The 22,776-nt window shown below is 41.9% G+C and overlaps 1 protein-coding gene across 2 annotated transcripts; it reads left to right on the forward strand.

The window, feature by feature from the left end:
• The first annotated feature begins 5,468 nt into the window (after positions 1-5,468).
• Positions 5,469-7,950, forward strand: LOC123407682 (GTP-binding nuclear protein Ran-3). 2 transcript variants are annotated; one of them, XM_045100869.1, is made up of 7 exons: positions 5,469-5,746; positions 5,891-6,017; positions 6,139-6,256; positions 7,022-7,111; positions 7,215-7,394; positions 7,524-7,601; positions 7,711-7,950. In XM_045100869.1, exons 1-7 carry the CDS (start codon positions 5,744-5,746, stop codon positions 7,781-7,783), a joined length of 669 nt encoding a protein of 222 aa, XP_044956804.1. In that variant the 5' UTR covers positions 5,469-5,743; the 3' UTR covers positions 7,784-7,950. The 2 variants fall into 2 exon arrangements, with proteins under 2 accessions (XP_044956804.1, XP_044956805.1); XM_045100870.1 differs by having other exon boundaries at positions 5,581-5,746; positions 7,524-7,605; positions 7,711-7,767.
• Positions 7,951-22,776: the final 14,826 nt, after the last annotated feature.

The raw sequence follows: 22,776 nt of genomic DNA on the forward strand, positions 1-22,776 counted from the left end.
ATCGCTTCCCCAGAAGGTAATGTCACCATGTCTTAGGGCATGCACAACTGCTGCCCACTCGAGATCATGGGTGGCATAGTTCTCCTCATGCGGGCGCAGTTGTCGTCACAGATACGCCACGACTCTACCATCCTGCATTAGAACCCCACCGAGTCCGGTCCTGGAGGCAATACAATATATCACAAACTCCTTGCTGATATCTGGAGTGGCCAATACCGGGGCAGTGGTTAATCTCTTCTTCAATTCATGGAAGCTCGATTAACACTCTGGCATCCATTCAAACTTCTTGCCCTTCTTCAAGAGTTGAGTCATGGGTCAAGCGATGCGGGAGAATCCTTCTACGAATTTGCAGTAATATCCCGCGAGTCCGAGGAAGCTTCCAACTTCCTTCACATCAATTGGCGATTCCCAGTTGGTTATCGTAGTAATCTTGGAGGGATCAACTGCCAATCCATTTTCTGTCATGGTATGACCTAAGAATCCAACTTCGTTCAGCCAAAATTGGCATTTGCTGAACTTGGCATAAAGTTGGTGCTCTCGAAGCTTCTCCAATACTAACCTCAAGTGTTGCTCGTGATCTTCTTCAGACTTGGAAAAGATTAATATGTCATCAATGAATACGATGACAAACTTGTCCAGGTATTCCATGAAGACCTTGTTCATGAGGTACATGAAGTAAGATGGGGCATTAGTCAACCCAAAAGACATGACAGTGCATTCATATAGACCGTACCGGGTTACGAACGCGGTCTTGGGTATGTCCTTGGGTCGGATTTTCAGTTGGTAATATCCAGATCGGAGGTCGATTTTGGAAAATATCTTAGCTCCATTTAGCTGATCGAACAAGTCTTCAATCTTGGGGAGTGGGTACTTGTTCTTGATCGTGACCTCATTGAGAGAATGATAATCGACGCAGAGTCTGATGGTCCCATCCTTCTTGGACACGAAGAGAACAAGTGATCCCCAAGGTGACGCACTTGGACGAATAAATCATTTCCTGAGTTGCTCATCGAGTTGCTTCTTCAACTCTGCTAGCTCTTCAGATCCCATCCTGTAAGGCTTCTTATAGACAGGCCTCGATCTAGGCATGAGCTCAATGATGAACTTGATGTCTTGGTCAGGAGGCATCCCTGGTAGCTCATCAGGAAAGACGTCTGGGTATTCACAGACTATTGGCACTTGTTCGAGTTCTACCTCTGACAGGCTGTTAACCCATGGTACTCGAGCGGGTGCTGGCTCAAGGACATACTTGACTTTGACCCCTTGGTTGCTTGTCATGGTAATGGCCCTGTTGGCACAGTCCAAGATGCTTTGATGCTTGGCCAACCAATCCATGCCGAGAATTACTTCTAGGACTTGCGACTTAAGCACAATGAGATCCGCTAAGAAGCTCGTCCCATTGATAACTATCTTGACCTTCCTACACCCTAGGTTGGCCCTCAAAACTGCTCCCGGGGATTGAATTGCAGTATGCCCACGAACCAAGGTAGGTTCTAAACCACATTTTTCCGCAAACTTTTGCGTAACAAAATAATGCGAAGCACCACAATCAAACAATACTGTTGCTGGGGTAGAGTTGACGAGGAATGTACCCAGAATGCAGTCCGGGTCTTCCTGTGCCTCTTCTGTGAAAATATGATTAATCCGCCCCTTGTTGTGATACTGCTGATTGTGGGGAGCCTAATTCCTGCATGGTGCTCCTTGACCTGGATTTGGTGCATTGGGGCGCGGAGCATTGGGTTTCTTGTTGGGGCACTACCTGGAATAGTGCCGCTACCTCGAATAGTGCCCTGTTTGTCCACATCTGAAACAAGTAACTTGCACTGGAAGATTGGTCTTGACTCCACCGTTGTTCGACGAATTGCTTGCTGGCTTGATGTTGACTTGCTGCTGAGGCTGATAGTTCTCGCAAAATGTTGGATACTTGTACTGCTGCTGCTGATAGTTGGGTCTTGCTGGAGCTGACTGCCATGGCCGTGGCTTCGTGTTACTCGGTCCTCCACTACCCATTACCTTGCGCTTACGGGTGTCGTCCATAGCACGACGCTTGTGTTCCAACATAAGGGCCTTATTAACCAGATCGCTGAAGGTCCGACATTCACAAACAACCAGCCGATACTTGAGTGACTGTTGTAGTCCTTCCATAAAGCGTTCCACTTTGGCGGCCTCAGTGTTGACGTCCTCAGGCGCGTACCTTGACAGGAGGTTGAACTTCTGCAAATATTCCTTGACGGATCCACTGCCTTGCCTTAAGGCTCGGAATTCCCGCTTCTTAATGGTCATCATTCCGGGAGGAATGTGAGCAGCACGGAATCCATCTTTGAACACAACCCAAGTGATGACTTGCCCTGCTCGCATGATCTGAAATCCATCCCACCAAGCTCTGGCTATGCCTCCGAGACAGTGGGAAGCATAGAGAACTTCCTCACGATCATTAGTGCACTTGATCAGTGCGAGGAGGTCTTCGATAGTACGGATCCAGTCATCGGCATCCAATGGTTTAGTCGTCTTCGTCTGCCGGCAATAGAGCTATAACTAGCGGTAGCCCTTGATCGTGGATTGGAATGTTGCGGCAAGGGAGCGAATGCTTGTTCAACGGGCATATTTTCCAACAAGATAAATGTGTTGCCTAGGTGGATTTGAAGGTCCGCACCAGAGCTACGAAGGACGGAGAGGAGCCTCCACCTCCGCCACTCACCAACAGGGGACCAGATCGCTGACGTAGAGGGAAGATGGCGTGCGCGAGAGGTTGATCCTGCATGCCAACCAGCGTCGCATTTTGCATGGTGTGAAGCTGAGCGTTTGTACCTCCCTTTATTTTGGTGTGGGGGGAGAAACATCAGAACTCTGCTCATCCCCGAGCTGAAAAAACCACTGTGTTCGTCCCGTTTTCTTTGAAACGCCTCGCATCCCCAGTTCGCCGGATCAGGTCCTCACATACATGTCGTGCAATTATTATGCTTTATCTCTACTAATAAAAGCATGAGATGGCAGATGTGGCAGTATCCAATTAGCTCTTGGAGTGGCGCTCGTGTCAACTTCAGGAACCTGGACTGTGCCGAAAGCCCAGAAATCTTTGTAATTGAATAAACCTGAACGAAATTGTAACTATAATGCTTGTGAAATGGAGAGGTTACATGGATGAGGGACATGCATGTGTTTCACTCAGTAGTGAGATGATGTATAGGTGCTCGTCAGTTGCTTTATTTGTTTCTTATTATGTTTTAGTACGAAAACATCAAAATTCATTTCGTGTTATAATTTCCTGGAGGCCTTTTACTTGTTTTAGTTGTATGATTTGCCGAAGTGGCTATGCTGGATTGCCCTTTGCGACCAAGAGCCTGAATCTACAGGCCATTTACTGCTACTCTGCTCCTTCTCTAAGAAGATTTGGCACTCTTTTGCTCGATCAAATCCTGATGTTGCAAACATTGCTCTGCATTCAGTGTCTACCCTGTCCTGGTGGCGTAAGCTTCATCGCCTGGAATCCATTGATTTGAGAAAGGAAGCGGTGATTGCCGGCTGCTATGTTGATTGCTCCGACCTTAGTTTTTTTCCTCTTCCTTTATTTCTATTTCTTTGCTCTGCATTTAGAGGGTCCGTAAGCTGCCTACGGCTGTTATACAGTTTTGCCCTCCTGAAATGCAATGGAAGAGCTCCTACTGACTTCGATAAAAAAAGATGGTATGGATAGCACATTCAGGTAATACGTATGGAAAACTAAAATGCATTTTTTTCACTTATTTGGTAACCTAGAATCGTCAAAAATGACCCCCTTCAAATGTGCTTCGATGATTTGTGACACACAATTAATCTATCACTGCTATAAAAAAATAGTTAGCTATCTTTACTACCTTAAGCATTCCCCTAGATCTTCTCTTTAACTATACCATATTGTTTAAATTTTGTAGTTTTCATTTAGGCAACTAAGACATGCTGAGCTCAGTTATGTATTCTTAATTCCTTGCCAAATCTTAGGTCTATAAAACACCATTTATCTCAATCTTTCGTCAGTGACCTTCTAGGCATATGTAAATTTTTCGCGTTCTGAATTTTTAGCCCCTATGTTTTTGTAGGTTGTGCTTTATTCAAGGATATAATTTACTTGTACTTCCATTGTTCTTGTAGGTTATGATTTTTTGCCACATATTTGACACATTGTAAAATCAATGTGTATACCTAAATCTCCAAAGTTGTGGAGGAGTGCTACATAATTCCATTAGTCTTTTTAGAGCATATCAAATGGAGCAGCTTCTTTAGTGGTAAAATCTGCCCTTGATGTTTGCTTATGGTCATGCTCTTTCGACAATCATACATATTTTCTCTTGGATAATTTTTTTCACCTAAGATTTACTACCACTTTCTATCATACATATTTTCTCTTGGGTAATTTTCTTCACCTAAGATTTACTACATAATTTTCTTGCGAAACAACAATTATTATAGCCATTGTTCTGGTAAGGTCCAATTCCTTATTTCTACAGTTTGCCATTCTAGAGTGATAGACTTTCTCCACTGCTAACATGTTGATAGCATGGTGACATCTCTAACTCATGTTTAATCTTGCCAGAACTAAGCTGATTTATGAAATGTTTGGTGTGCATGTCATCTATGCCATGCAGAAAATGTTAAATTTCCTCTGCATTTTCTTATTATTAATCTAATAATTTATCGATTTGTTTTTGATTTCTACACGCTCTACAGCTATATATATGTAACAAGCATCTCTCTGAACCGTAGTTCCAGTTTTGAGGAAAAGGTAGAAAAAGTGAGTGGGGGCAAAACTGCCTTGATTACTGACATACTCTTCCAGCTCGCAGGTGGTGCCTGCTGTGACTCCCATGGGTGGCCTTACTGCCATCACCGGGTCTTCAACATACGGAGATGACAAGCAACTTGAATCCAAGAAGGAACTAATTAAATTTTTCCAAGACTAATTTGTTTTTGTATTTTCGCTCCAAGTTTGCATATCCACCATGTTTACTTGGACAATGTTTATATGTTCCTTCCAAAGTTCACCCGACAAAGTTAGTCATTTTATAATCTTCATCTGACGTTTGAATGCATTTTTACAATACAATAGACAAAATGGGCTTTATAGATAAGTTGTTCATCAAGTCGATTGTCTTTCATCTGTGACATACACGAGTTATGGTTTCTTCATTTTGTGCTCGAATTTCACATGACATCCCCAAAACAGAATTTATGGATGTGTATTTCTCCTTTACTCTTCTTTTTTCTTTTTTGAAAGTATTGTACTTACTTGAATTTCATGTTCGTTTGATTATACGTGCGTTGCACTGTTACTGGTCTATTTCAAAATGCTAATTTCAGACCTCGGAAGACGAGAGTGGGTCAGCGTGAGGACGACGCTTTCTAATTTCTCGTACGGGTCTCAATTAGCCCTTGCACGAGTCGAGCAGGGCGACACAGCTTACATCCCAAGCTAACAACCGACGGACACATACATGGACGGCCAGGATCACGTGTACGTTCGCATCGTACGATGGGAAAGCCAGCTTAGATCTCAAGCTATGGCGGCCACCGGCAACCGCGGCTCGCAGGTGGTAGCTTAGGATCCAAGCGGACGACGCCATATATATACCGCGGCCGCGGCGGCCCCTCTCCATCGTCCGTGGACACGCGCCCTCGCATCGCCGCCGAAACCCATCGCTCTCGCTCTCCGCCCCGTCGATCCGCTCCGACGCCAGCGCGGGTTCCTGCTCCGGAGGTTTCAGCCGAAATGGTGCGTGGATCTCTTCTCGACCTCTTCTCGTCTCTGTTTCGAGGCGGTTGCCGTGTTTCCGCTGTTCCGGATTGCTCGTAGTTGGCGCCGGTTCTGCCGATTGACGGATCTTGATTGTCGATTCTGAACGAATTACGCGTGCAGGCTCTCCCCAACACCCAGCCCGTGGACTGCCCCAACTTCAAGCTCGTCCTCGTCGGCGACGGCGGCACCGGCAAGACGACGTTCGTGAAGAGGCACGTCACCGGGGAGTTCGAGAAGAAGTACGAACGTAAGTGAACCTGTTGACGATTCACTCTGGTTCCTTCCTGCCCTAGCTCGGTCGCATCTCGTGTTGTTGTTCAAGGATGATGTTGCTGATTTTTGTTGTTTACGTGCACGGTGTTTCGCAGCCACGATCGGCGTGGAGGTGCGGCCGCTGGACTTCCAGACGAGCCACGGCAAGATCAGGTTCAGCTGCTGGGACACGGCCGGACAGGAGAAGTTCGGTGGCCTCCGTGACGGATACTAGTAAGATCCTTGAAATCAACTAGCTAATCGCATTTTTATATGCTCAATCTATGATTAGATGATGCTATCTACGTTCGATCATGGTTCAAATGTTTCAGGCTTTCAGTAATTTTTAGTACCGGGTTTTGAAAATCCTTGCCCAGGATTCTAGGAAGAATGAATAATGCTAGGGAGCTTAGTGTTATAGACATTGTTGGTTATAGTGGCATTGACACCGATTACTGCTGCAGGTCTGGTTTGTCGACATTACTAGTACTATCTTATTCATATGACATGTTATCCAATTGATCACTTGCATTAGTTGCAAAAAAAAAAAAAACCAAGTAGGCTAATAGCCCATGTTCTTGATTCAGAGTTTTGGTACTGCACGCATGATTTTGCATACTAGTAAGTTCAGATGTTTAAACGGATGGGTCATATGCATTGGTATTTAGAGCACATTTGGAGTTTATCTGCCTGCTTCTTGGGAATTAATTGTTTGGCCTTCTTCAAGAACACTGATATTACTGATTACCGTAAGCATCAGGTAGTGCTTTGCAACAGCTTAGAGAGTTTGAATACATTTCATGCAGCAACTATTGGAGGATGATTATAGGGTCTGTTGTTAATTGTTATAAGCAAATAAGATGGCATGGTCATCGACCACAATCGTTCATATCTTGTGCTGTCATCTCCAAAAAATAAATACATGGTGCTGCTACTTATTTTGGCCGATGCGCATTGACCATTGACAGTGGATTTTTAATTTTGTCTACTGTTTTTCAGCATCCATGGCCAGTGTGCAATCATCATGTTCGATGTCACCTCCCGGCTGACCTACAAGAATGTTCCCACCTGGCACAGAGACATCTGCAGGTAGAGTATGCTCTCCCAGAATATCTTCAGTCTCCACCTAGCTCCTACTTCATTAGTTGTCCTAAATTGATCTGACACATCTCTTATCCTTTGTTGCAATCAGGGTGTGCGAGAACATCCCGATCGTCCTGTGCGGCAACAAGGTGGACGTGAAGAACCGGCAGGTGAAGGCCAAGATGGTGACCTTCCACCGGAAGAAGAACCTCCAGTACTACGAGATCTCTGCCAAGAGCAATTACAACTTCGAGAAGCCTTTCCTCTACCTTGCCAGGAAGCTGTCAGGGTAACTAATTTCTGCCCACCACCTTTACCACAACTTTTTGAATGTACACATATTCTCCGTCCAATAAAAATAAGTTATATGCTGATTCTGAACAATCAACAATAATACGATATATGGCTGCGATTGCAGGGACATGACCCTCCGGTTCGTCGAGGAGACGGCCCTCCTTCCCGCCGACGTAACCATCGACCTCGTTGCTCAGCAACAGTGGGTGAACAATGCACTACTCTGAAGGCTACTACTTCTAGTTCCTCTGATGAATCTGCATGATTGTGATCTTGTGTTGATCTCATGCTGGAAAACTTTTTCTATACAGGATTGACGCAGAGATAGCTGCTGCGGCGGCATTGCCCCTCCCGGATGACGATGATGACAACATCATGGACTGAGCTGATCAATCGGAGGATGTGCCTAGTTTAGTAGCAGCATCTATAGTTTCAAACTCTTATAAGAAGTGAAGTGAAACTTCTGTATCCGTATCAGACTTTCAGTAGGCATTTGATGACGATGGTTTGTGCTTGTTAAAACTGAATGAATGCGAAGGTTAATCGGTTTCTTTGTGGTGTTCATAAAAAATTGTAAACAAAAATCTGCGTTTTTTTTTGCTTCAGAGCTTTCACACAAAAACAAAGTTTACTTCAGAGCATTTGAGCCTGTGCTCTACTCCCGGATCTGAGACAGCTTGGGAGTGGATGACGTGAGATTGCAACGTCACAAAGATAGTAGCGATCATTATTCTACGATTAGCCGTCGCAAAGATAGTAACGATGAAGTGCAAGTCTTTCCTTTCCTTGGCTTGGTTGATGCAATACGCCTGATCCACCCACTTTTCCCTATGGTCATGTACCCTCCAACTCATCAACCTGGGTATCGTGATGTTGTCTCTCCTACAACTGATAAGTACTAGTCCGGCTCCAGAATAATTTGAAGTGTTGAACATTTAGCCTGTTTGGGACTCCTCTGCTCAAGCTCCGCTCTAGAAAACGTAAGCCAAACGGGGTAGCTCCACGATATACCGTTTCGTAAAAAAACTAGAATCTGGGGTCCAACTCTTTGTTTTTTGTGAAGCTCTCTAGGAGGTGCTCCATCAAATTATAGAAGCTAGAGTTGAAAGAAAATTACCCACCACTGCCACCAGTAAGTGGATACCCCTTCGTTTCTTACCTCTCATCCAATCAAATAGGTCCTTTCCACCAAATTTTTCATTCGTGAAGCTGGAGCTAAATGAGAGCCAAACATTCTCTTGAAATGGTTGCAACTTCTATATGAAACTGCTCTAAAATGAATTTGGTGAAGCGGAGCTGATTTTGATGAAGCAGAGCGGTCCCAAACACGGCTATATTTGTACATCTTCTTAATACACGCTCCACGTTTACTCGTATATGTTGAACATATGTCAAATGCACATTGAACATTTTCTAAATAGATGGTGAATATTAACATTTTCTAAATAGATGGTGAATATTTATTTTAAAACACAGTGAACACTTTTCAAATTGCAACGCTTATTTTTTAAATATGTTGCCCCTTTTTAATTATCATGAACATTTTTAAAAATTGGCACAAAGACATTTTTGTATGTTATGAATATTTTTTGAACAAATTTTAAAATTTCACGAAGAAATGTCATGAACATATTTTCCTGAGTGTTTTTTATCATTTTTTAAAAGCCATGAACAATTTTATGAATGATATAAAAAATGTGTACAAATTATGTGAACTAATTTTTAAATTTCATGAATACTTTAAAAATGTCATGTACATTTTTTAAAGTGTGGAGATTTTGAAATGTTATGGAGATTTTAAAAACAGCACGAACACACTTTCCATTTCTTGAATATTTTTGTCATGCAGCCTGAACATTTTTGAAAACTAAGTAAAGTACTCCCTTCGTTCCTAAATATAAGTCTTTTAAGCGATTTTACTAGAGGTCTACATACGGAACAAAATGATTGAATGTATGCTCTAAAATATGTCTATATACATCTGTATACAGTTTAACAGTGAAACCTCTAAAAAAACTTATATTTAGAAACGGAGGGAGTATTTCTTTATAGTGCACGCATGCACATGGTTGGTACGTCAAAAAAAGAAAGACGATCTGTGCCTGACTCAATGTGTGGGGGTCAATGTGACTTGCAACACTTATTGTTGCACATATGTGTGGCGGTGTGCGTGCAACATCTGAAAAAATCGTGCGTGCCTACGCTCCTGCGCCTGCCTCACACATTTTCTTTTGGAGGAGAACTAAAACTTTTTTGATTAATAGCAATGTCTCAATGGATGATTACACACTCATGTGGCTGGATAAGCCAAACATGTCTTTCTAAAGCAAGATTTAAAGAAAAAATCTTTAAAATATCAACTTATGTATAATGTATTACCGCTACACCCTTCAAAGATAATCTTAGAGGAATCAAAATCTAGCATTTTTTTTTGGAAAAGGGGGTTCAAATCCCCGGTCTCTGCATCAATCGATGCATACGGCCATCTTTATTAAATATTCAACATAGGTCTAACAAGAATATACATCAAACCATCCGAAGCCACCACTCACACCTACGAAACTCGATAATGTGGAGTGCTCTCACTCCTCATATCTAAAACCGGTGCCGTCACCGATGCATCCACATAACGTATCGGAATCGACAGCCGGTGCAGCAGACCTAAAGCGTACACCACATGCACACATTTTAGACGCCGCCATCATCATCAGGCCGCTGACCCATCGTCAGGAGAGATATCTGTATCATCCTTGCCAGTCCGTCCATCCGTCGACGCCACCGTGGCTCGTCAGTCCAGGCACGAAGATTCTGGAAAATCTGTCGTGCGTAGCACCTGCCGACCAGGCATGACACAGCGTAGCACCTGTCGGCCAGGTATGACTTGACATCTCCACCGAAAGCTCCGTGCAAGAAGATCGACGCCACCACGGCGCCAAACAACGCCACCGCCCTGCGCTCATTCGTCCAGACATGAAGATTCTGGAAGAACTGTTGTGCGTAGCACCTACCAACCAGGCATGACTCAGCTTAGCACCTGTCGGCCAGTCATGACTTGACAGTTCCACCAAATCTTCGGGCCAGACGAAGCTGCTCCATCTCCTGCCTCTGTCATCCAGCGCTGCTTCACAAATGATGCTCCCAAGAAAGAAACGGTACCGCAGTACAACCATCGTCCGATCTGGAAAGTCAGATCTTAGGATTTCCCCCGAAGCAGTGCCCACCACCAGCAACCGTCTAGGACCCACATAGTGCCCACCACCACTCAGCCCTCAAGGCGACGCCTTCAGGAAGGTCACGACATCAAGGACGCCGCTGCCGCCCACCGGAGTTAGGGTGTTCACCCGAGAGGCAGTGAGGTAGGAAGTGGAGGAGCAGACGTAGACCGACGTCTTCACGAAGAACAACGGCGCCCTTGAGCGTCGTCGGCGGCGCGGCCGGCCAGGGCCGACCAATGGGGTTTCCCTTATCTGAATCTCCTCCACCAGCTTCATCCGCGGCCACGCCGGCACGCCAAAAAACCGCAAGAGAGAAGCACACTGCGGGTATCTGGATCAATGAAGGTCCAATCTAAACAATGATGAGTACCACCACCCTGCGCTGGCCGACGACGTCCGGGCGTCGGATCCAGAAGGATCTGACCCGAACTCGACGACGCATGCGACCACCATGTCTTGCCCCTCCCGCAGCCGCCACACGCGTCGCAAGAACGAACCTCAGCCCTCGACGCGCTCCGCACGCCGCCGCTAGGATCCACATGCCGCGCCGCCGCACCGCGCCCTAGTCCTACGCCTCCTCACGAACGGCCGTCCCACGCCAGCCATGTCACGTGAAGGGGAGAGGTTCCCCGCCGCCGCCCCTGCCGGCCAGGCTTTGCCCGGTGGCGCTGCTGGCAGCGGCGAGGATGACGGAGGAGCGAGGGAGAACCGGCGGCGGCAACCACTTGACAGTCCACTCTTGTGCGTGAACTTCCTTGACAATGGTTGTGTGTTGTCCTCGTGTACTACTTTCTACCTCCCACGCAACCACTTGACAGTCCGAAGAAATGATGATGTTTCTAAGAAGATCCTACGCCAATGCCATCGCTACTCGACAAGCGAGAGCTTCTGGGGTGGTGGGGTCTAGTATTCCATCATAGATAACCGAAGATGACCCCGAATAATATCCATTAACATCTCTGGATACAACTGCCACTGAACCTCGTCCAGCCCGACTGGCAACGGCGCCGTCCACGTTCAGCTTAGCAAACATAGGGGCGGAGGTGCCCATGGTTTGTGTTGTCTTGTCGGAATTTCTTGATGTTGTATGCGACCCTGGCTTCTCTCTAGCGTCATCATCTTTGCAATATAGTGCTTAGCAGACATATATATTGTGTGTGGCGACTGAAACTCGTGATCATATATAGCTTTCCTCCTCGCGAACCAGATCGACCAAAGTGTGATTACTATCTATGTGAACTCATCATGTGATACACAGTTGTGCATGGGGAAGAGCCATTGTTTTGCATGAGGCCCCATTGTCGAGGTCATATGTTCAACCAGTTCCTGTTTGAAGAGGGCCCAAATGCACGTGGACATGGAACAGTCCAACAATGCGTGCCTCCAGGATTCAGATCGGCCACAAATGACACAATATGGATCATCTGCCATCTTCCTAAGTTCAAGTACATCAAAATTCGGGAGAGAGTGATGTGACAATCTCCAAAGAAAATCCAAATTTTGGATGGGACCTGAATACCCCGAAGTTTAGTCCAATCATGAGTTTTAGTTGCTGTCGTTGATGGTCCTACATCATGAAATAACCAACCCTTGCGATCCGACTTGGTCTTTATCAACATATGATATGCGGATCTCACAGAAAAAGAACCATTGTTTCTCATACAGAGGAGAATACTCAAGATTGCTGATGCATCCATTGGCAAAAATATTGTCCCGATTAACTCTATTTTCCATGATGACGATGTCTCATCAATGAGATCACTAACCCAAAACAAATTTACATACGGTACCGTAGTAATCGATCTCATTGTTCCTTCTCTCAGGAGCCAAGTGTGACCCCAAATATCCGTCTTCCGCCCATCACCAATTCTCCTAATTGTTCCTTGGACCAGCACATCTCTTTCTTTTACTCCCTCCGTTCCTAAATATAAGTATTTTAAGAGATTTTAATACGGACTACATACGGAGCAACATGAATGAATCTACACTCTGAATTATGTCTATATACATACATCCATATATAATAAGATGGAGTAGAATCGATCGCCAAATCTGTGAGGGGTGGGAGCCAAAGGGATCTTCGAAGAGTCAAGTATTTGGGAAGTAAACTGCTTTCAAATTCCGTGCACTAAGGGATCCTGGGTTCTGCATAATTCGGAAACCTTGTTGAGAAAGAAGAGATAGATTGAATAGCCCCAAATATTTGAATCCTAGTCCTCCCATAGCATTAGATTTGGTCATGACATCCCAAGCAACCCATGCAAATTTCCTCTTCTCCTGTTTTCATCCCACCAAAATTTTGTGATCATGGAATTCAAGTGTTCATACAATCACTTGGGTAGCTTAAAACAGCCCATAGAATATACCAGAATAGCTTGTACCGCTAACTTTATGAACACTTCTTTCCCTCCTACAGAAATTAATTTTTCTATCCAACCTTGTACTTTATTCTAGATCTTGTCCTTCAAATATGTAAAGGTTTCCATTCTTTGATCGTCCCACATCTGAAGGCATGCCCAAGTATTTTTCATTGAGGTTCTCACTCCGAACATTTATAACTTGCTTTACCTCCCCTCTAACATTCTAAGGGCACCCTTTACTAAAGAAAACCGCGGACTCCTCTCTGTTAATTCTCTAACATGTAGCCTCACAGTAAGTAACCCACAAGTGTGACATTTCTCCCGCCACTAATCTGCTCGCATGAAAAAACAACAGGTTGTCATCGCGAAGAGAAAACGGTTCACAAGGGGGCGACGGAGCCACTTGAACGCCACTGAACTAGGATGGCTTTTTTAGCTTTGAGGAGGCACGAGAGCCCTATGATGCCAACAAGAAGAGATAGGGTGAAAGAGGATCTCCCTAATGGATACCTCTTGAAGATTTAAAAATTTCAAGTCTTTTCCATTGAAGATAACCGAAAAATGACCAAGCTTACCATGCACATTATCACATTAATCCACTGTTGTGTGAAGGCAAGTTTCCCCATGATGGTCTGGAAATATGCCCACTCTTGTAACATCCCAAAATTCTATAGTTTGGAATATTACTAAACTAAGTGTTTATTGAATGTGTGTTTGATTGATTGTTTGAATTGGAGTGAAATTTGAAACTTCTTGGAATGTTAAATGAGAGGGAATAAAAGGACTTTCCCTAAACTTCATTCTTACATTTGGTTCCCATGAATTCAAATTCGTTTCAACACAAACACTAGCATGATGATAATATGACCTCTTCCATTAAAGAAATGAAAAGGGGGTTGAGAAGATTTGAATTTCATATGAAAATATTTCAAACCAAAAACTTTATGCAACTCAATGATTTTCATGATAGATGATAAAATGACTTCTTCAAAGTATATGAAAGAGAGTTGAAAGTGATGAGGATCACCTTTGGAAGTTATTGGATTCCACTTTTGAAAATTTCCCATGTGAGTTTCAAATCCATTTCCATTATTCAAAATAAAATAAAGATAGAAGGAAACATGACCCCTTCAAATATCAGTGAGAAGGAAAATGAATTAGGAAACAAACAAAGAAATATTTGAAAAATAATTGAATTCATTTGCACAGCTCTTTCTTGAAATGATTGAATATTGCTTTTATTGTGTTTTATTAAAAATATTTCCCTTTGAAAAAGATTAGTGATGAGTGTAAAATGACTCCCTCCATGGGAAAGATAATGGAAAACTATTTTGGATCCATTTCATATTTTCAAAAAGTCATTTTTAATTGATTTTGAGCACGAGATTGTTTCTACAATTTTTAGAAAATATTTATATATTTTTTTATTTTGTCAAAAATAGCTCACAGAGAGTTAAATATCCTCTAGTATTTGTGTGAAAGATTTCAACTTGTTATCAGTTGATTTAATATTTATTCGAAGCACTTTTCTAATTCATATTTAAACTAAAAAACAGACTATACAAGCGACTCATATTTATCTGTTGCACTGACGCAAGCTGTGTCTATCCCTTGCCTGTGGTGATATATAATTAACACTCGCCCATGCACATCATAGCAAGAACAGCTTAGCCCAATTACAGTACGCCCAGATTTTGTTTCTTTCGCATGGGCCACGGCCTGATCATCTCCTGTATGCGCACGTACATCTCTTTCGGTCACCTAAAAAAACGTACATATCTCGTTGTGTATAAAGAAAACTCATCATGTACACTTTTTAGTCCCATCTCGTAAGTTTTAGAAAGTCTCCCTCCCATCTATAAATATAGACCCAATAAGCATCTAAAAATCATTTAAATCAGATTAAATCATTCTTTTGGTTTAACTAGCTTCATAAAACATAATATTTCTCTCCTGCGGGAATTCTTCAAGTCGTTTCTTCTCTCCTGCGGGAATTTTGAAAGTCATCTCCTCTCTGAAGTTGTCTCTTCTGTTTGATGGTATTCTGTTCATATTTTTCTTTATACTCATGTAGCTTATTATTGTTTTTAGACTAATATACAGTAGAATAATTACATCATCAATTAGTCTATATGTTTACACATTAACCCTTGAATTCTTTTAGCCATATCTTTTCGTTTTCCCGTACAACAGCTTGGTCCTGTTTTTTCAAATAGCTAAAATTATTTAATTGTTTATTTAAATTAGATAAAACCAAATCCTAGAACTTTGTCCTGATCTCACCTATACAATGAACATATCAAATCAACTTTTAACAATTTTCAAATTTCAAAATATGTTCAGATTCATATTCAAACTTATTTTTATTCGTAGCTCTATTTTTGATGAATCTAATTGCCTCGGATTCGTATCCAAGTAATCTGTTCGTACCATTAGCGTCGTCTTTTCAACATATAATTTTGATCATAATCAGATTAGCCTACTAGTCAAACAAAAGTGTTGCTATACATCGTTTTAAGAAGATTCAATGCCATATTAAATTATTTCTACCCGTTGATCCGTTATTCCGAATCTACACATTCTTTTTTTACATGTTCCTATTGACTTCCTACGTCGAGTAGCATCGTTTGAGTTGATTTCTTCATCTTTCACCTTACAACATCATAAGAACTTTTTCCCTATGACTTCTTAGTATGTTGTTATTTTCACATTGTGATATATTTTGTTCTTATGTTCTTTTGGTTCTTCTTTTTAGCATGGAGGTTTATTGGATTTTATTCATTTACGAGAGATTTCTCAGAGTGTGTCGAGTAGAATCATCAGGATTTGTGAGAGAAAATCACTTCACCAACAAGTACGAGGCAAGTCATTTTGATCATCTCTTTATCATTCCTATCTTTTATTGCATTAGTGTCGCCTTCCACCTTGCATCAAGTAGGTAAACTGAAATTGTAGGTCTTGAGTAGTATCGTGAGGTAGCAATCCCAATAACCTTATTACTAAGCACCGGGAATCGATGAATAATTGTTATTGCCGTGCTTTAATAGACGTGGGATTGGTATTAGTGATTCATGAAAGTTGTGAGGGTTAAGATGATCTGGATCACCTCAAGACTTCAACAATTTTAATACACCTCTAGGTGGAGTAATTGCAAAGAGAGGGCACCTCATGTCTATCATGACTTGCCAAGGGGATCCTAGGTATGTATTAGTGATCACCTAGTTCTACTACCTTGCTAGGGCACCTGATGTCTATCAGGACTTGCGCAGGGAATCGTGGGGATGTACCATTGATCATCCACTTTTAAAGGCCACCATGCTCAAAGGGATTGACTGACCTTTCAAGACTAGAAGCTTTTGTGTGCAGCCACTAGCTATTTGGGCTCTAGAATAGTTGAGTACTTTAGAAGGACTATGTCTCGGTCATCCCATTCTCAAACACAGGCAGTGCAAAGACTTCAAGGGAGGCCACCGAGTCTTGCAGGGAAAAGTGCATAAACCTGTGCAAAGTTTCAAACTAATCGATTAGTTGTGTCACTGGTTATAGACAATTCAAGTGATTGGAAATGGATTATGTGGAGATCTCAACACATGATACTTTAAATGAATTTGGGATTAGTGAAAACTTAGGGGTGTGAGAATTTGGTTGGCGGAACCATCTCATTAATGACATCATATTTGTAGTAGTTAATCTAATTAACTTTGAGTTATGTAAAGACTAGCATTTATGCAAAAACTCGGACTTGAATCGATCAAAGCCATACTACGACTTTCATCTACTTTCATGTGACTCTGCCAGTACATTCGATGTACTGACCTACACAACTACAACTTATCATGTTGCAAGCATTTCTACGACTAGTAAGAGTTAAGCTGTAGGGTTACAGTCTACACTCAACTTGTCATTGGAGTTTATGGGACTCCACGCCTGTATGATTGTTTCTGCTGTGTTATATGAGGTATACTCTGGATCTATGTTACCTTTTTAACATGTGATTTTATGGTGTTTCATTGATGTATTATGTGTATTAGCATACTGATCCAAGGATAGCATAAAAAGCACATATGCACCGATCCATTTGGGTTGGGTCGCTACATACATGGTATGGGAGCAAATGTTGACTATTGGACGTGACTCTAGAAACTGGAAAGTCCTTAGGAAAGGATCTCTCTAAAACTTTATGTAGAAGAAATCTTTTACTCCTCATCTTTTCTCTGTTTTATCAAATATTCCCGCTTGCCTCTAAGTAGTTAGACTATATCCATTCCTTTTGACCACATGAAGGATCAACTTATGCCATTTCAATAAGGATAAGATATCAAATAACGTATGACCAACCCAGAGTAAAGAGGATTACACTATGCATTCAGAGAATTGAAACTACAAGTATTAAAGACTCTGAAAACTCGAACAATTTGAAGACCCCAAAGAATTCCCAGATTTATATGACCTTTAGTAGACCAAAAACCCTGTTTTATACTCACGTTAGATGTGATGATTTGTGAGCTGTCATTTTGTGGTTTTCTAAAAGAAAACAAATAAAACATATTTTCAAAACTTTATTGTTTTTATGGGTATCTTTCTCCCTCTCTCTCCAACCTTACCTCATCGTTGCTAAAACCATCAGATGCTGCCAAAATGTGCCGCCAATGAACCATGGAACGGTATCCCACTTGGCTTAGAGTAGTTTCTCCAGACCTAGAACCAGACGCGTCAACTCCTGATGTAGAACATGAACAACAACAACAGCATCCACCCAAACTACAACAACCCTCCATCGCCTTCACTCTTAGTTGGTAATAATACCCGTTTCTGAGATTGAACCCACCTATGTTCTCAAGTAGCCCTGAGTCGATAGTTGCAAATGACTCACTCCACAATTTGGGAAGGAAAATAGACACCACATGATGCACAGATGTGAAGAAAGTGAGGTTTGCTTTGCAACAACTAGATGTACCAGTAGCCTCATGGGAGAATTACACCTCCACCTACTCCCTCGCAGATGTGACTTGGGAACAATTCTAGTATGCATCCCGTACTTCTCATGTTTCAGCTGGAGCTATGAGTCTCAAGAAGAAGGAATTCCATAACTATGTCAGGGAGGAGTTCAATGTCTAAGTATGTTGAAGAGTTCAGTAGGTTGGCCCGTATGCTCCACGAGACGTGGCCATCGATGCAGCTAAACAGGAGAAATTTTTGGGAGGTCTGAATGATGAACTTAGATTTTCGTTGACCGTTGCTCACTTTGATAATTTCTAGGAGTTGGTTGATAATGCTATTATCCACGAAGGCAAGCATCATCAGATTGGGAACCGCAAGAGGAAGTTTGGAACCAAAAATTTTAACCGTGGAGCTCAATATAAGCATCGATGCACTTCCTACCCAGGGAGTACCGGATTTGAAAATAGTTAGTTTGGAGGAAACAACTATCCAAACCATGGAGATCATTCTCAGCATGGAGGCATGTAAACAATCATAATGGCCATATGCATGGCAATGCAACTGGAGGAATTGGAAACCAGCATCATCCCAACCCAGCTGCACAAGCAGAGAAGGATAAGATACATATTACTTGGTTCAAGTGCATGAAGACGAATCACTACGCTAGTAGGGCCCAAAAGGAAGCCAAGAGCCCAAAGAAACTACATAATCACAAAGAAGCCCCAAGACTTGTCGAAAGTCATTTGTTTTCACTTCAAGGAAGCATGACATTTTGCGAGGGAGTGTTCATACAATAAGAAAGCTTGAATAAAGAATGTAATAAGTGTAGTAGGAAGCACTCTTATTTTCACGAAGATTTTAAGTTAAGTTATGCAATGGAAATATAGGAGATTGTAATAATTGATGAATCAATAAAAGTTGATATATCATGATCTTTGTGTTGAACTATATGTGATGAGTTGATACTCTATAAACAATGATTGTGATAAAGTACATAGATACAAGAAAATATAGTTTATGGATGAACTAGTGCATTTCAATTTTAAGGGTGGTAGTACCCTGATACGTCACCAATGTATCGATAATTTATGAAGTATTCATACCATATTCACCTATGTTTACAATACTTTTAAATGGTTTTGATGCACTTTATATGATTTCTTTACAACTAACCCGGACTGACACTGTTTTCAGCAGAAGTACCATGGTGTTGTTTTTGTGGAGAAAATGAAAGTTCTCGGAATTGCCCGAAACTTTTTGAATTATTTTTGGAAGAAAAGAGACCCCTTGAAGCTTTGTGGGAGGGCCAGAAGAGCCACGAGGAGGGCACCGCCCACCGAGGCGCGCCATGGGGCCAAACTGTGGTTTGGTGGGTGGTGCTCACCTCGTGGGCCATCTTCGCGTGAAACCAACACCAAAATTCCTATAAATATAGAAACAATCTGAAATAACCCGAGACGAGAAGTTCCGCCACCGCAGTGCCTCTGTATTGACAAAAAACCAATATGGAGAGAAAACAGTACCCTGCTAGAGAGGGTAGATCATCTCCGATGGCCATCTTCATCATCCCGATGGAGGCCACGACGAGGAGGGAGTAATCCACCCTCGGGGTTGACGGTTTTTAACAGTAGCTATGTGTTTAGTCTCTCTCTCTCTCTCTCTCTCTTGTGTTCTTGAGATGTCACGATCTTGATGTATCACGGGCTTTGTTAGTATACTTTGATCATATGGTACTCCCCTCTCTATCTTGTTGTGATGAATTGAATCTTTCCCTTTGTGATATCGTTATGTTGGATTGAATATTGGATTTGAGAACACTTGATATATGTCTTGCATGTGGATATCCGTGGTGACAATGGGGTGTTCTTTTGATTCACTTGATATATGTTTTGGTACTCAACTTGCGGATTCCCAAGGTGACATGGGGGTAATCTATGCATAGGGGTTGATACACGTTCTTGTCCTACTTTCTCCGGTAGAAATCTTGGGGAACTGTTTGAGGTTTTGTGTTGGATTGAGTATTATGAATCTGAAATTGTTTGATGCGTATCGTATAATTAACTCATGGATACTTGTTGTGACATTGGAGTATCTAGGTGACATTAGAGTTGGTTGATGCCTATCATATGGTGTTATTTTAGTACGAACTCTTGAATAGATTGATCGGAAATGATAACTTGGTATTATCTTAGTACAAACTCTTGGATAGATTGATCGAAAAGGATAGCTTTAAGGTGGTTTCGTACCCTACAAATAATTTCTTCTTATGTTCTCTGCTAGATAAGAACTTTGGAGTGATTCTTGGTTGCATATTGAGGGATGCCTATGCCAATTATATTAGCGTTGTTGAGAGATTGCACTAGCAAAAGTACGGACCTTAGGCCTTGTTTTCGAGCATTGCAATACCGTTTGTTCTCACTTTTATCACTTGCTACCTTGCTGTTTTCATATTTTCAGATTACAAAAACCTATATCTACCATCCATATCGCACTTGTATCACCATCTCTATGCTGAACTAGTGCACCTATACAATTTTCCATTGTATTGGGTGTGTTGGGGACACAAGAGATTTTCTTGTATTCGATTGCAGGGTTGTTTGAGAGAGACCATCTTCATCCTACACCTCTGATGGATTGATAAACCTTAGGTCATCCACTTGAGAGAAAATTGCTACTGTCCTACAATACTCTATGCTTGGAGTCCCAACAAGAGTCTAAAAGAATAAAGTTGCATAGTAAACATCATACCCAGTAAGACAACTTAGCAATGGAGAAAAACTGTTAATCATGTTAGCCCATAGAATGGAGTTTGGACAAGGTAAGGTGAGCTTTGTTTGATGATATGATAGTTTACCCTAAGAGTTTGTAGGAATGAAGTATAATTGGATTTAAGAATGCTAAGAAAATTTAATGTTGGAATTATGGATCAGTTGAAATCTCAAAGATGAGATAAAGCTATACACGTGTTGAAGTAGGCCATTGTTAGGGAATGAAGCATGGAAAACAAAAATGTTTCTTGTGAACACCCAAGATATATCTATGAAGATGCATAGCAACGAGAGGGAGATAGTATCTACGTACCCTTGTAGACCATTACGTGGAAGCTTTTATAATGCGGTTGATGTAGTTGTACTTCTCCACGACCAATCGTGATCCGAACTGATTTAGCGCCAAATGGATGCCACCTCCACATTCTGCACATGTGCGGATCGATGACATCTCCACCTCCTCGATCCAGCAAGTGAGGGTGGAGTAGTTGATGGGATCTCCGGCAGCACAATGACACGGTGGAGGTGATGGTGGATCTATCTCAGGAGGTGATCGTGTCATGGACTAAGGGGTCCTAACATAGATGTCCCAGACACTTCGGGCTGGGCCGGGGGGTTCCTCCACCCTCTCAAGATGGACTCCGGAGATTGCATGATGGAACATGATCAAGACTACATCTCCCAAACACTTAACATATACTCCAAGACTTCTCATGCTGCCTCTACCCTAGGATATGACCTTGTAACCCGAGATGCCCTAACTAGCGTGTATATGAGCCATGGGGTTTTACCCGTAGAAGGGATTTCAATACAACATTACTCATCTCACTAGTGCAGAAAAACTCAGCTATGGCGTGGCAAAAAGGGACCTGCTGGCATGAACACCCGACGCCACCAATATGGCGCTAGTGTTAGAATTTAGTGGTGACGTTGGAGACAACGCCAACATTATTTTGAATACCTGCTGGCATTGGACAGAATTGCATGCCGACACTAACATATTTATCTAATAAAAAACCAGCTTTACAAAAGATGCTAAACATTTCACTAGTTCACAAAAGATACTAAACATTTGAGTCATTCACAAAATATACCAAATTCACAAAAGGAAAGTACCAATTACTTCTCACAATGTATATATCGATCTTCCCTCTCTCGACTAACACTACCTAGTTTTTACTAAGGACTATTTTAAGCTCACGAAGCTTATTCCTATTCGTGTGCCCCTCCTAGATATAATGCACTTTCTCCATATTTAGTTGACGCCTCTCAGCCTGCAGGACTTGTATCTCCTTATTCATACCAGTTATCTCGACGTTCAGTGTCGCGGTCTGACCTTCAAGACTGCAAATCTTATCATAGACAATACCATTTTCATTGATAATTTTTTCTTTCTCCTTCTTTAGGGAGTCATTCAACAACTGCACGACCTTGATAGTACTCTGATGTGATGTGATCAGCTCGTGACTAAACACATCCACTTCACCTATTGGCTCCACGATGGGTGCTAGCAAAGACGGACCTCCTACGTATGCCTGCCAAGGGTTTCAAATCATCAATAATGTATATATGCATCTTTGCAATGCTAATGAATGTTTTTGTAACCTTAATTACCTAGTTGTTGCTCACGTCACATTTATCTTTGGCAAACCCTCACCAGTGATCAGAGGAGCCTACCCAGATGCTAGAGTCAGCCATGCTGTTTGGCTAAAGAATCAAAATATTGTTTAATGCATAAAGAATTGGCTAAATAATGGAAAAAATAGACTCATCAAGTTAATAAATGGAAAAATTGGCTAAAGAGTGTTTAATGATATTTGGCTAAACAATGAAAGGTGCCTACCAAAATTAGACCGGTCAAGTTAATAAATAGAAAAATTGAAACAACTTGCATACATATTTGACATGAGTCCACAGAGTTTCATAAATTACTTATGTTGTGTTTGGTTGCAAAGTATTTTTATAATACTATTGTTTTTTTAAAATACCATGGTTTTAAAGACTTTTAGGTCTTTGGCTCTAATTAAAATTGTAGTATTATAAACTACAATATCCACAAAAATGTAGTATTAAGAAGTATTTTGTGCTTCCAC

The sequence above is a fragment of the Hordeum vulgare genome, chromosome 7H (assembly GCF_904849725.1).
Source record: "Hordeum vulgare subsp. vulgare chromosome 7H, MorexV3_pseudomolecules_assembly, whole genome shotgun sequence".
Classification (NCBI taxonomy): Eukaryota; Viridiplantae; Streptophyta; class Magnoliopsida; order Poales; family Poaceae; genus Hordeum; species Hordeum vulgare.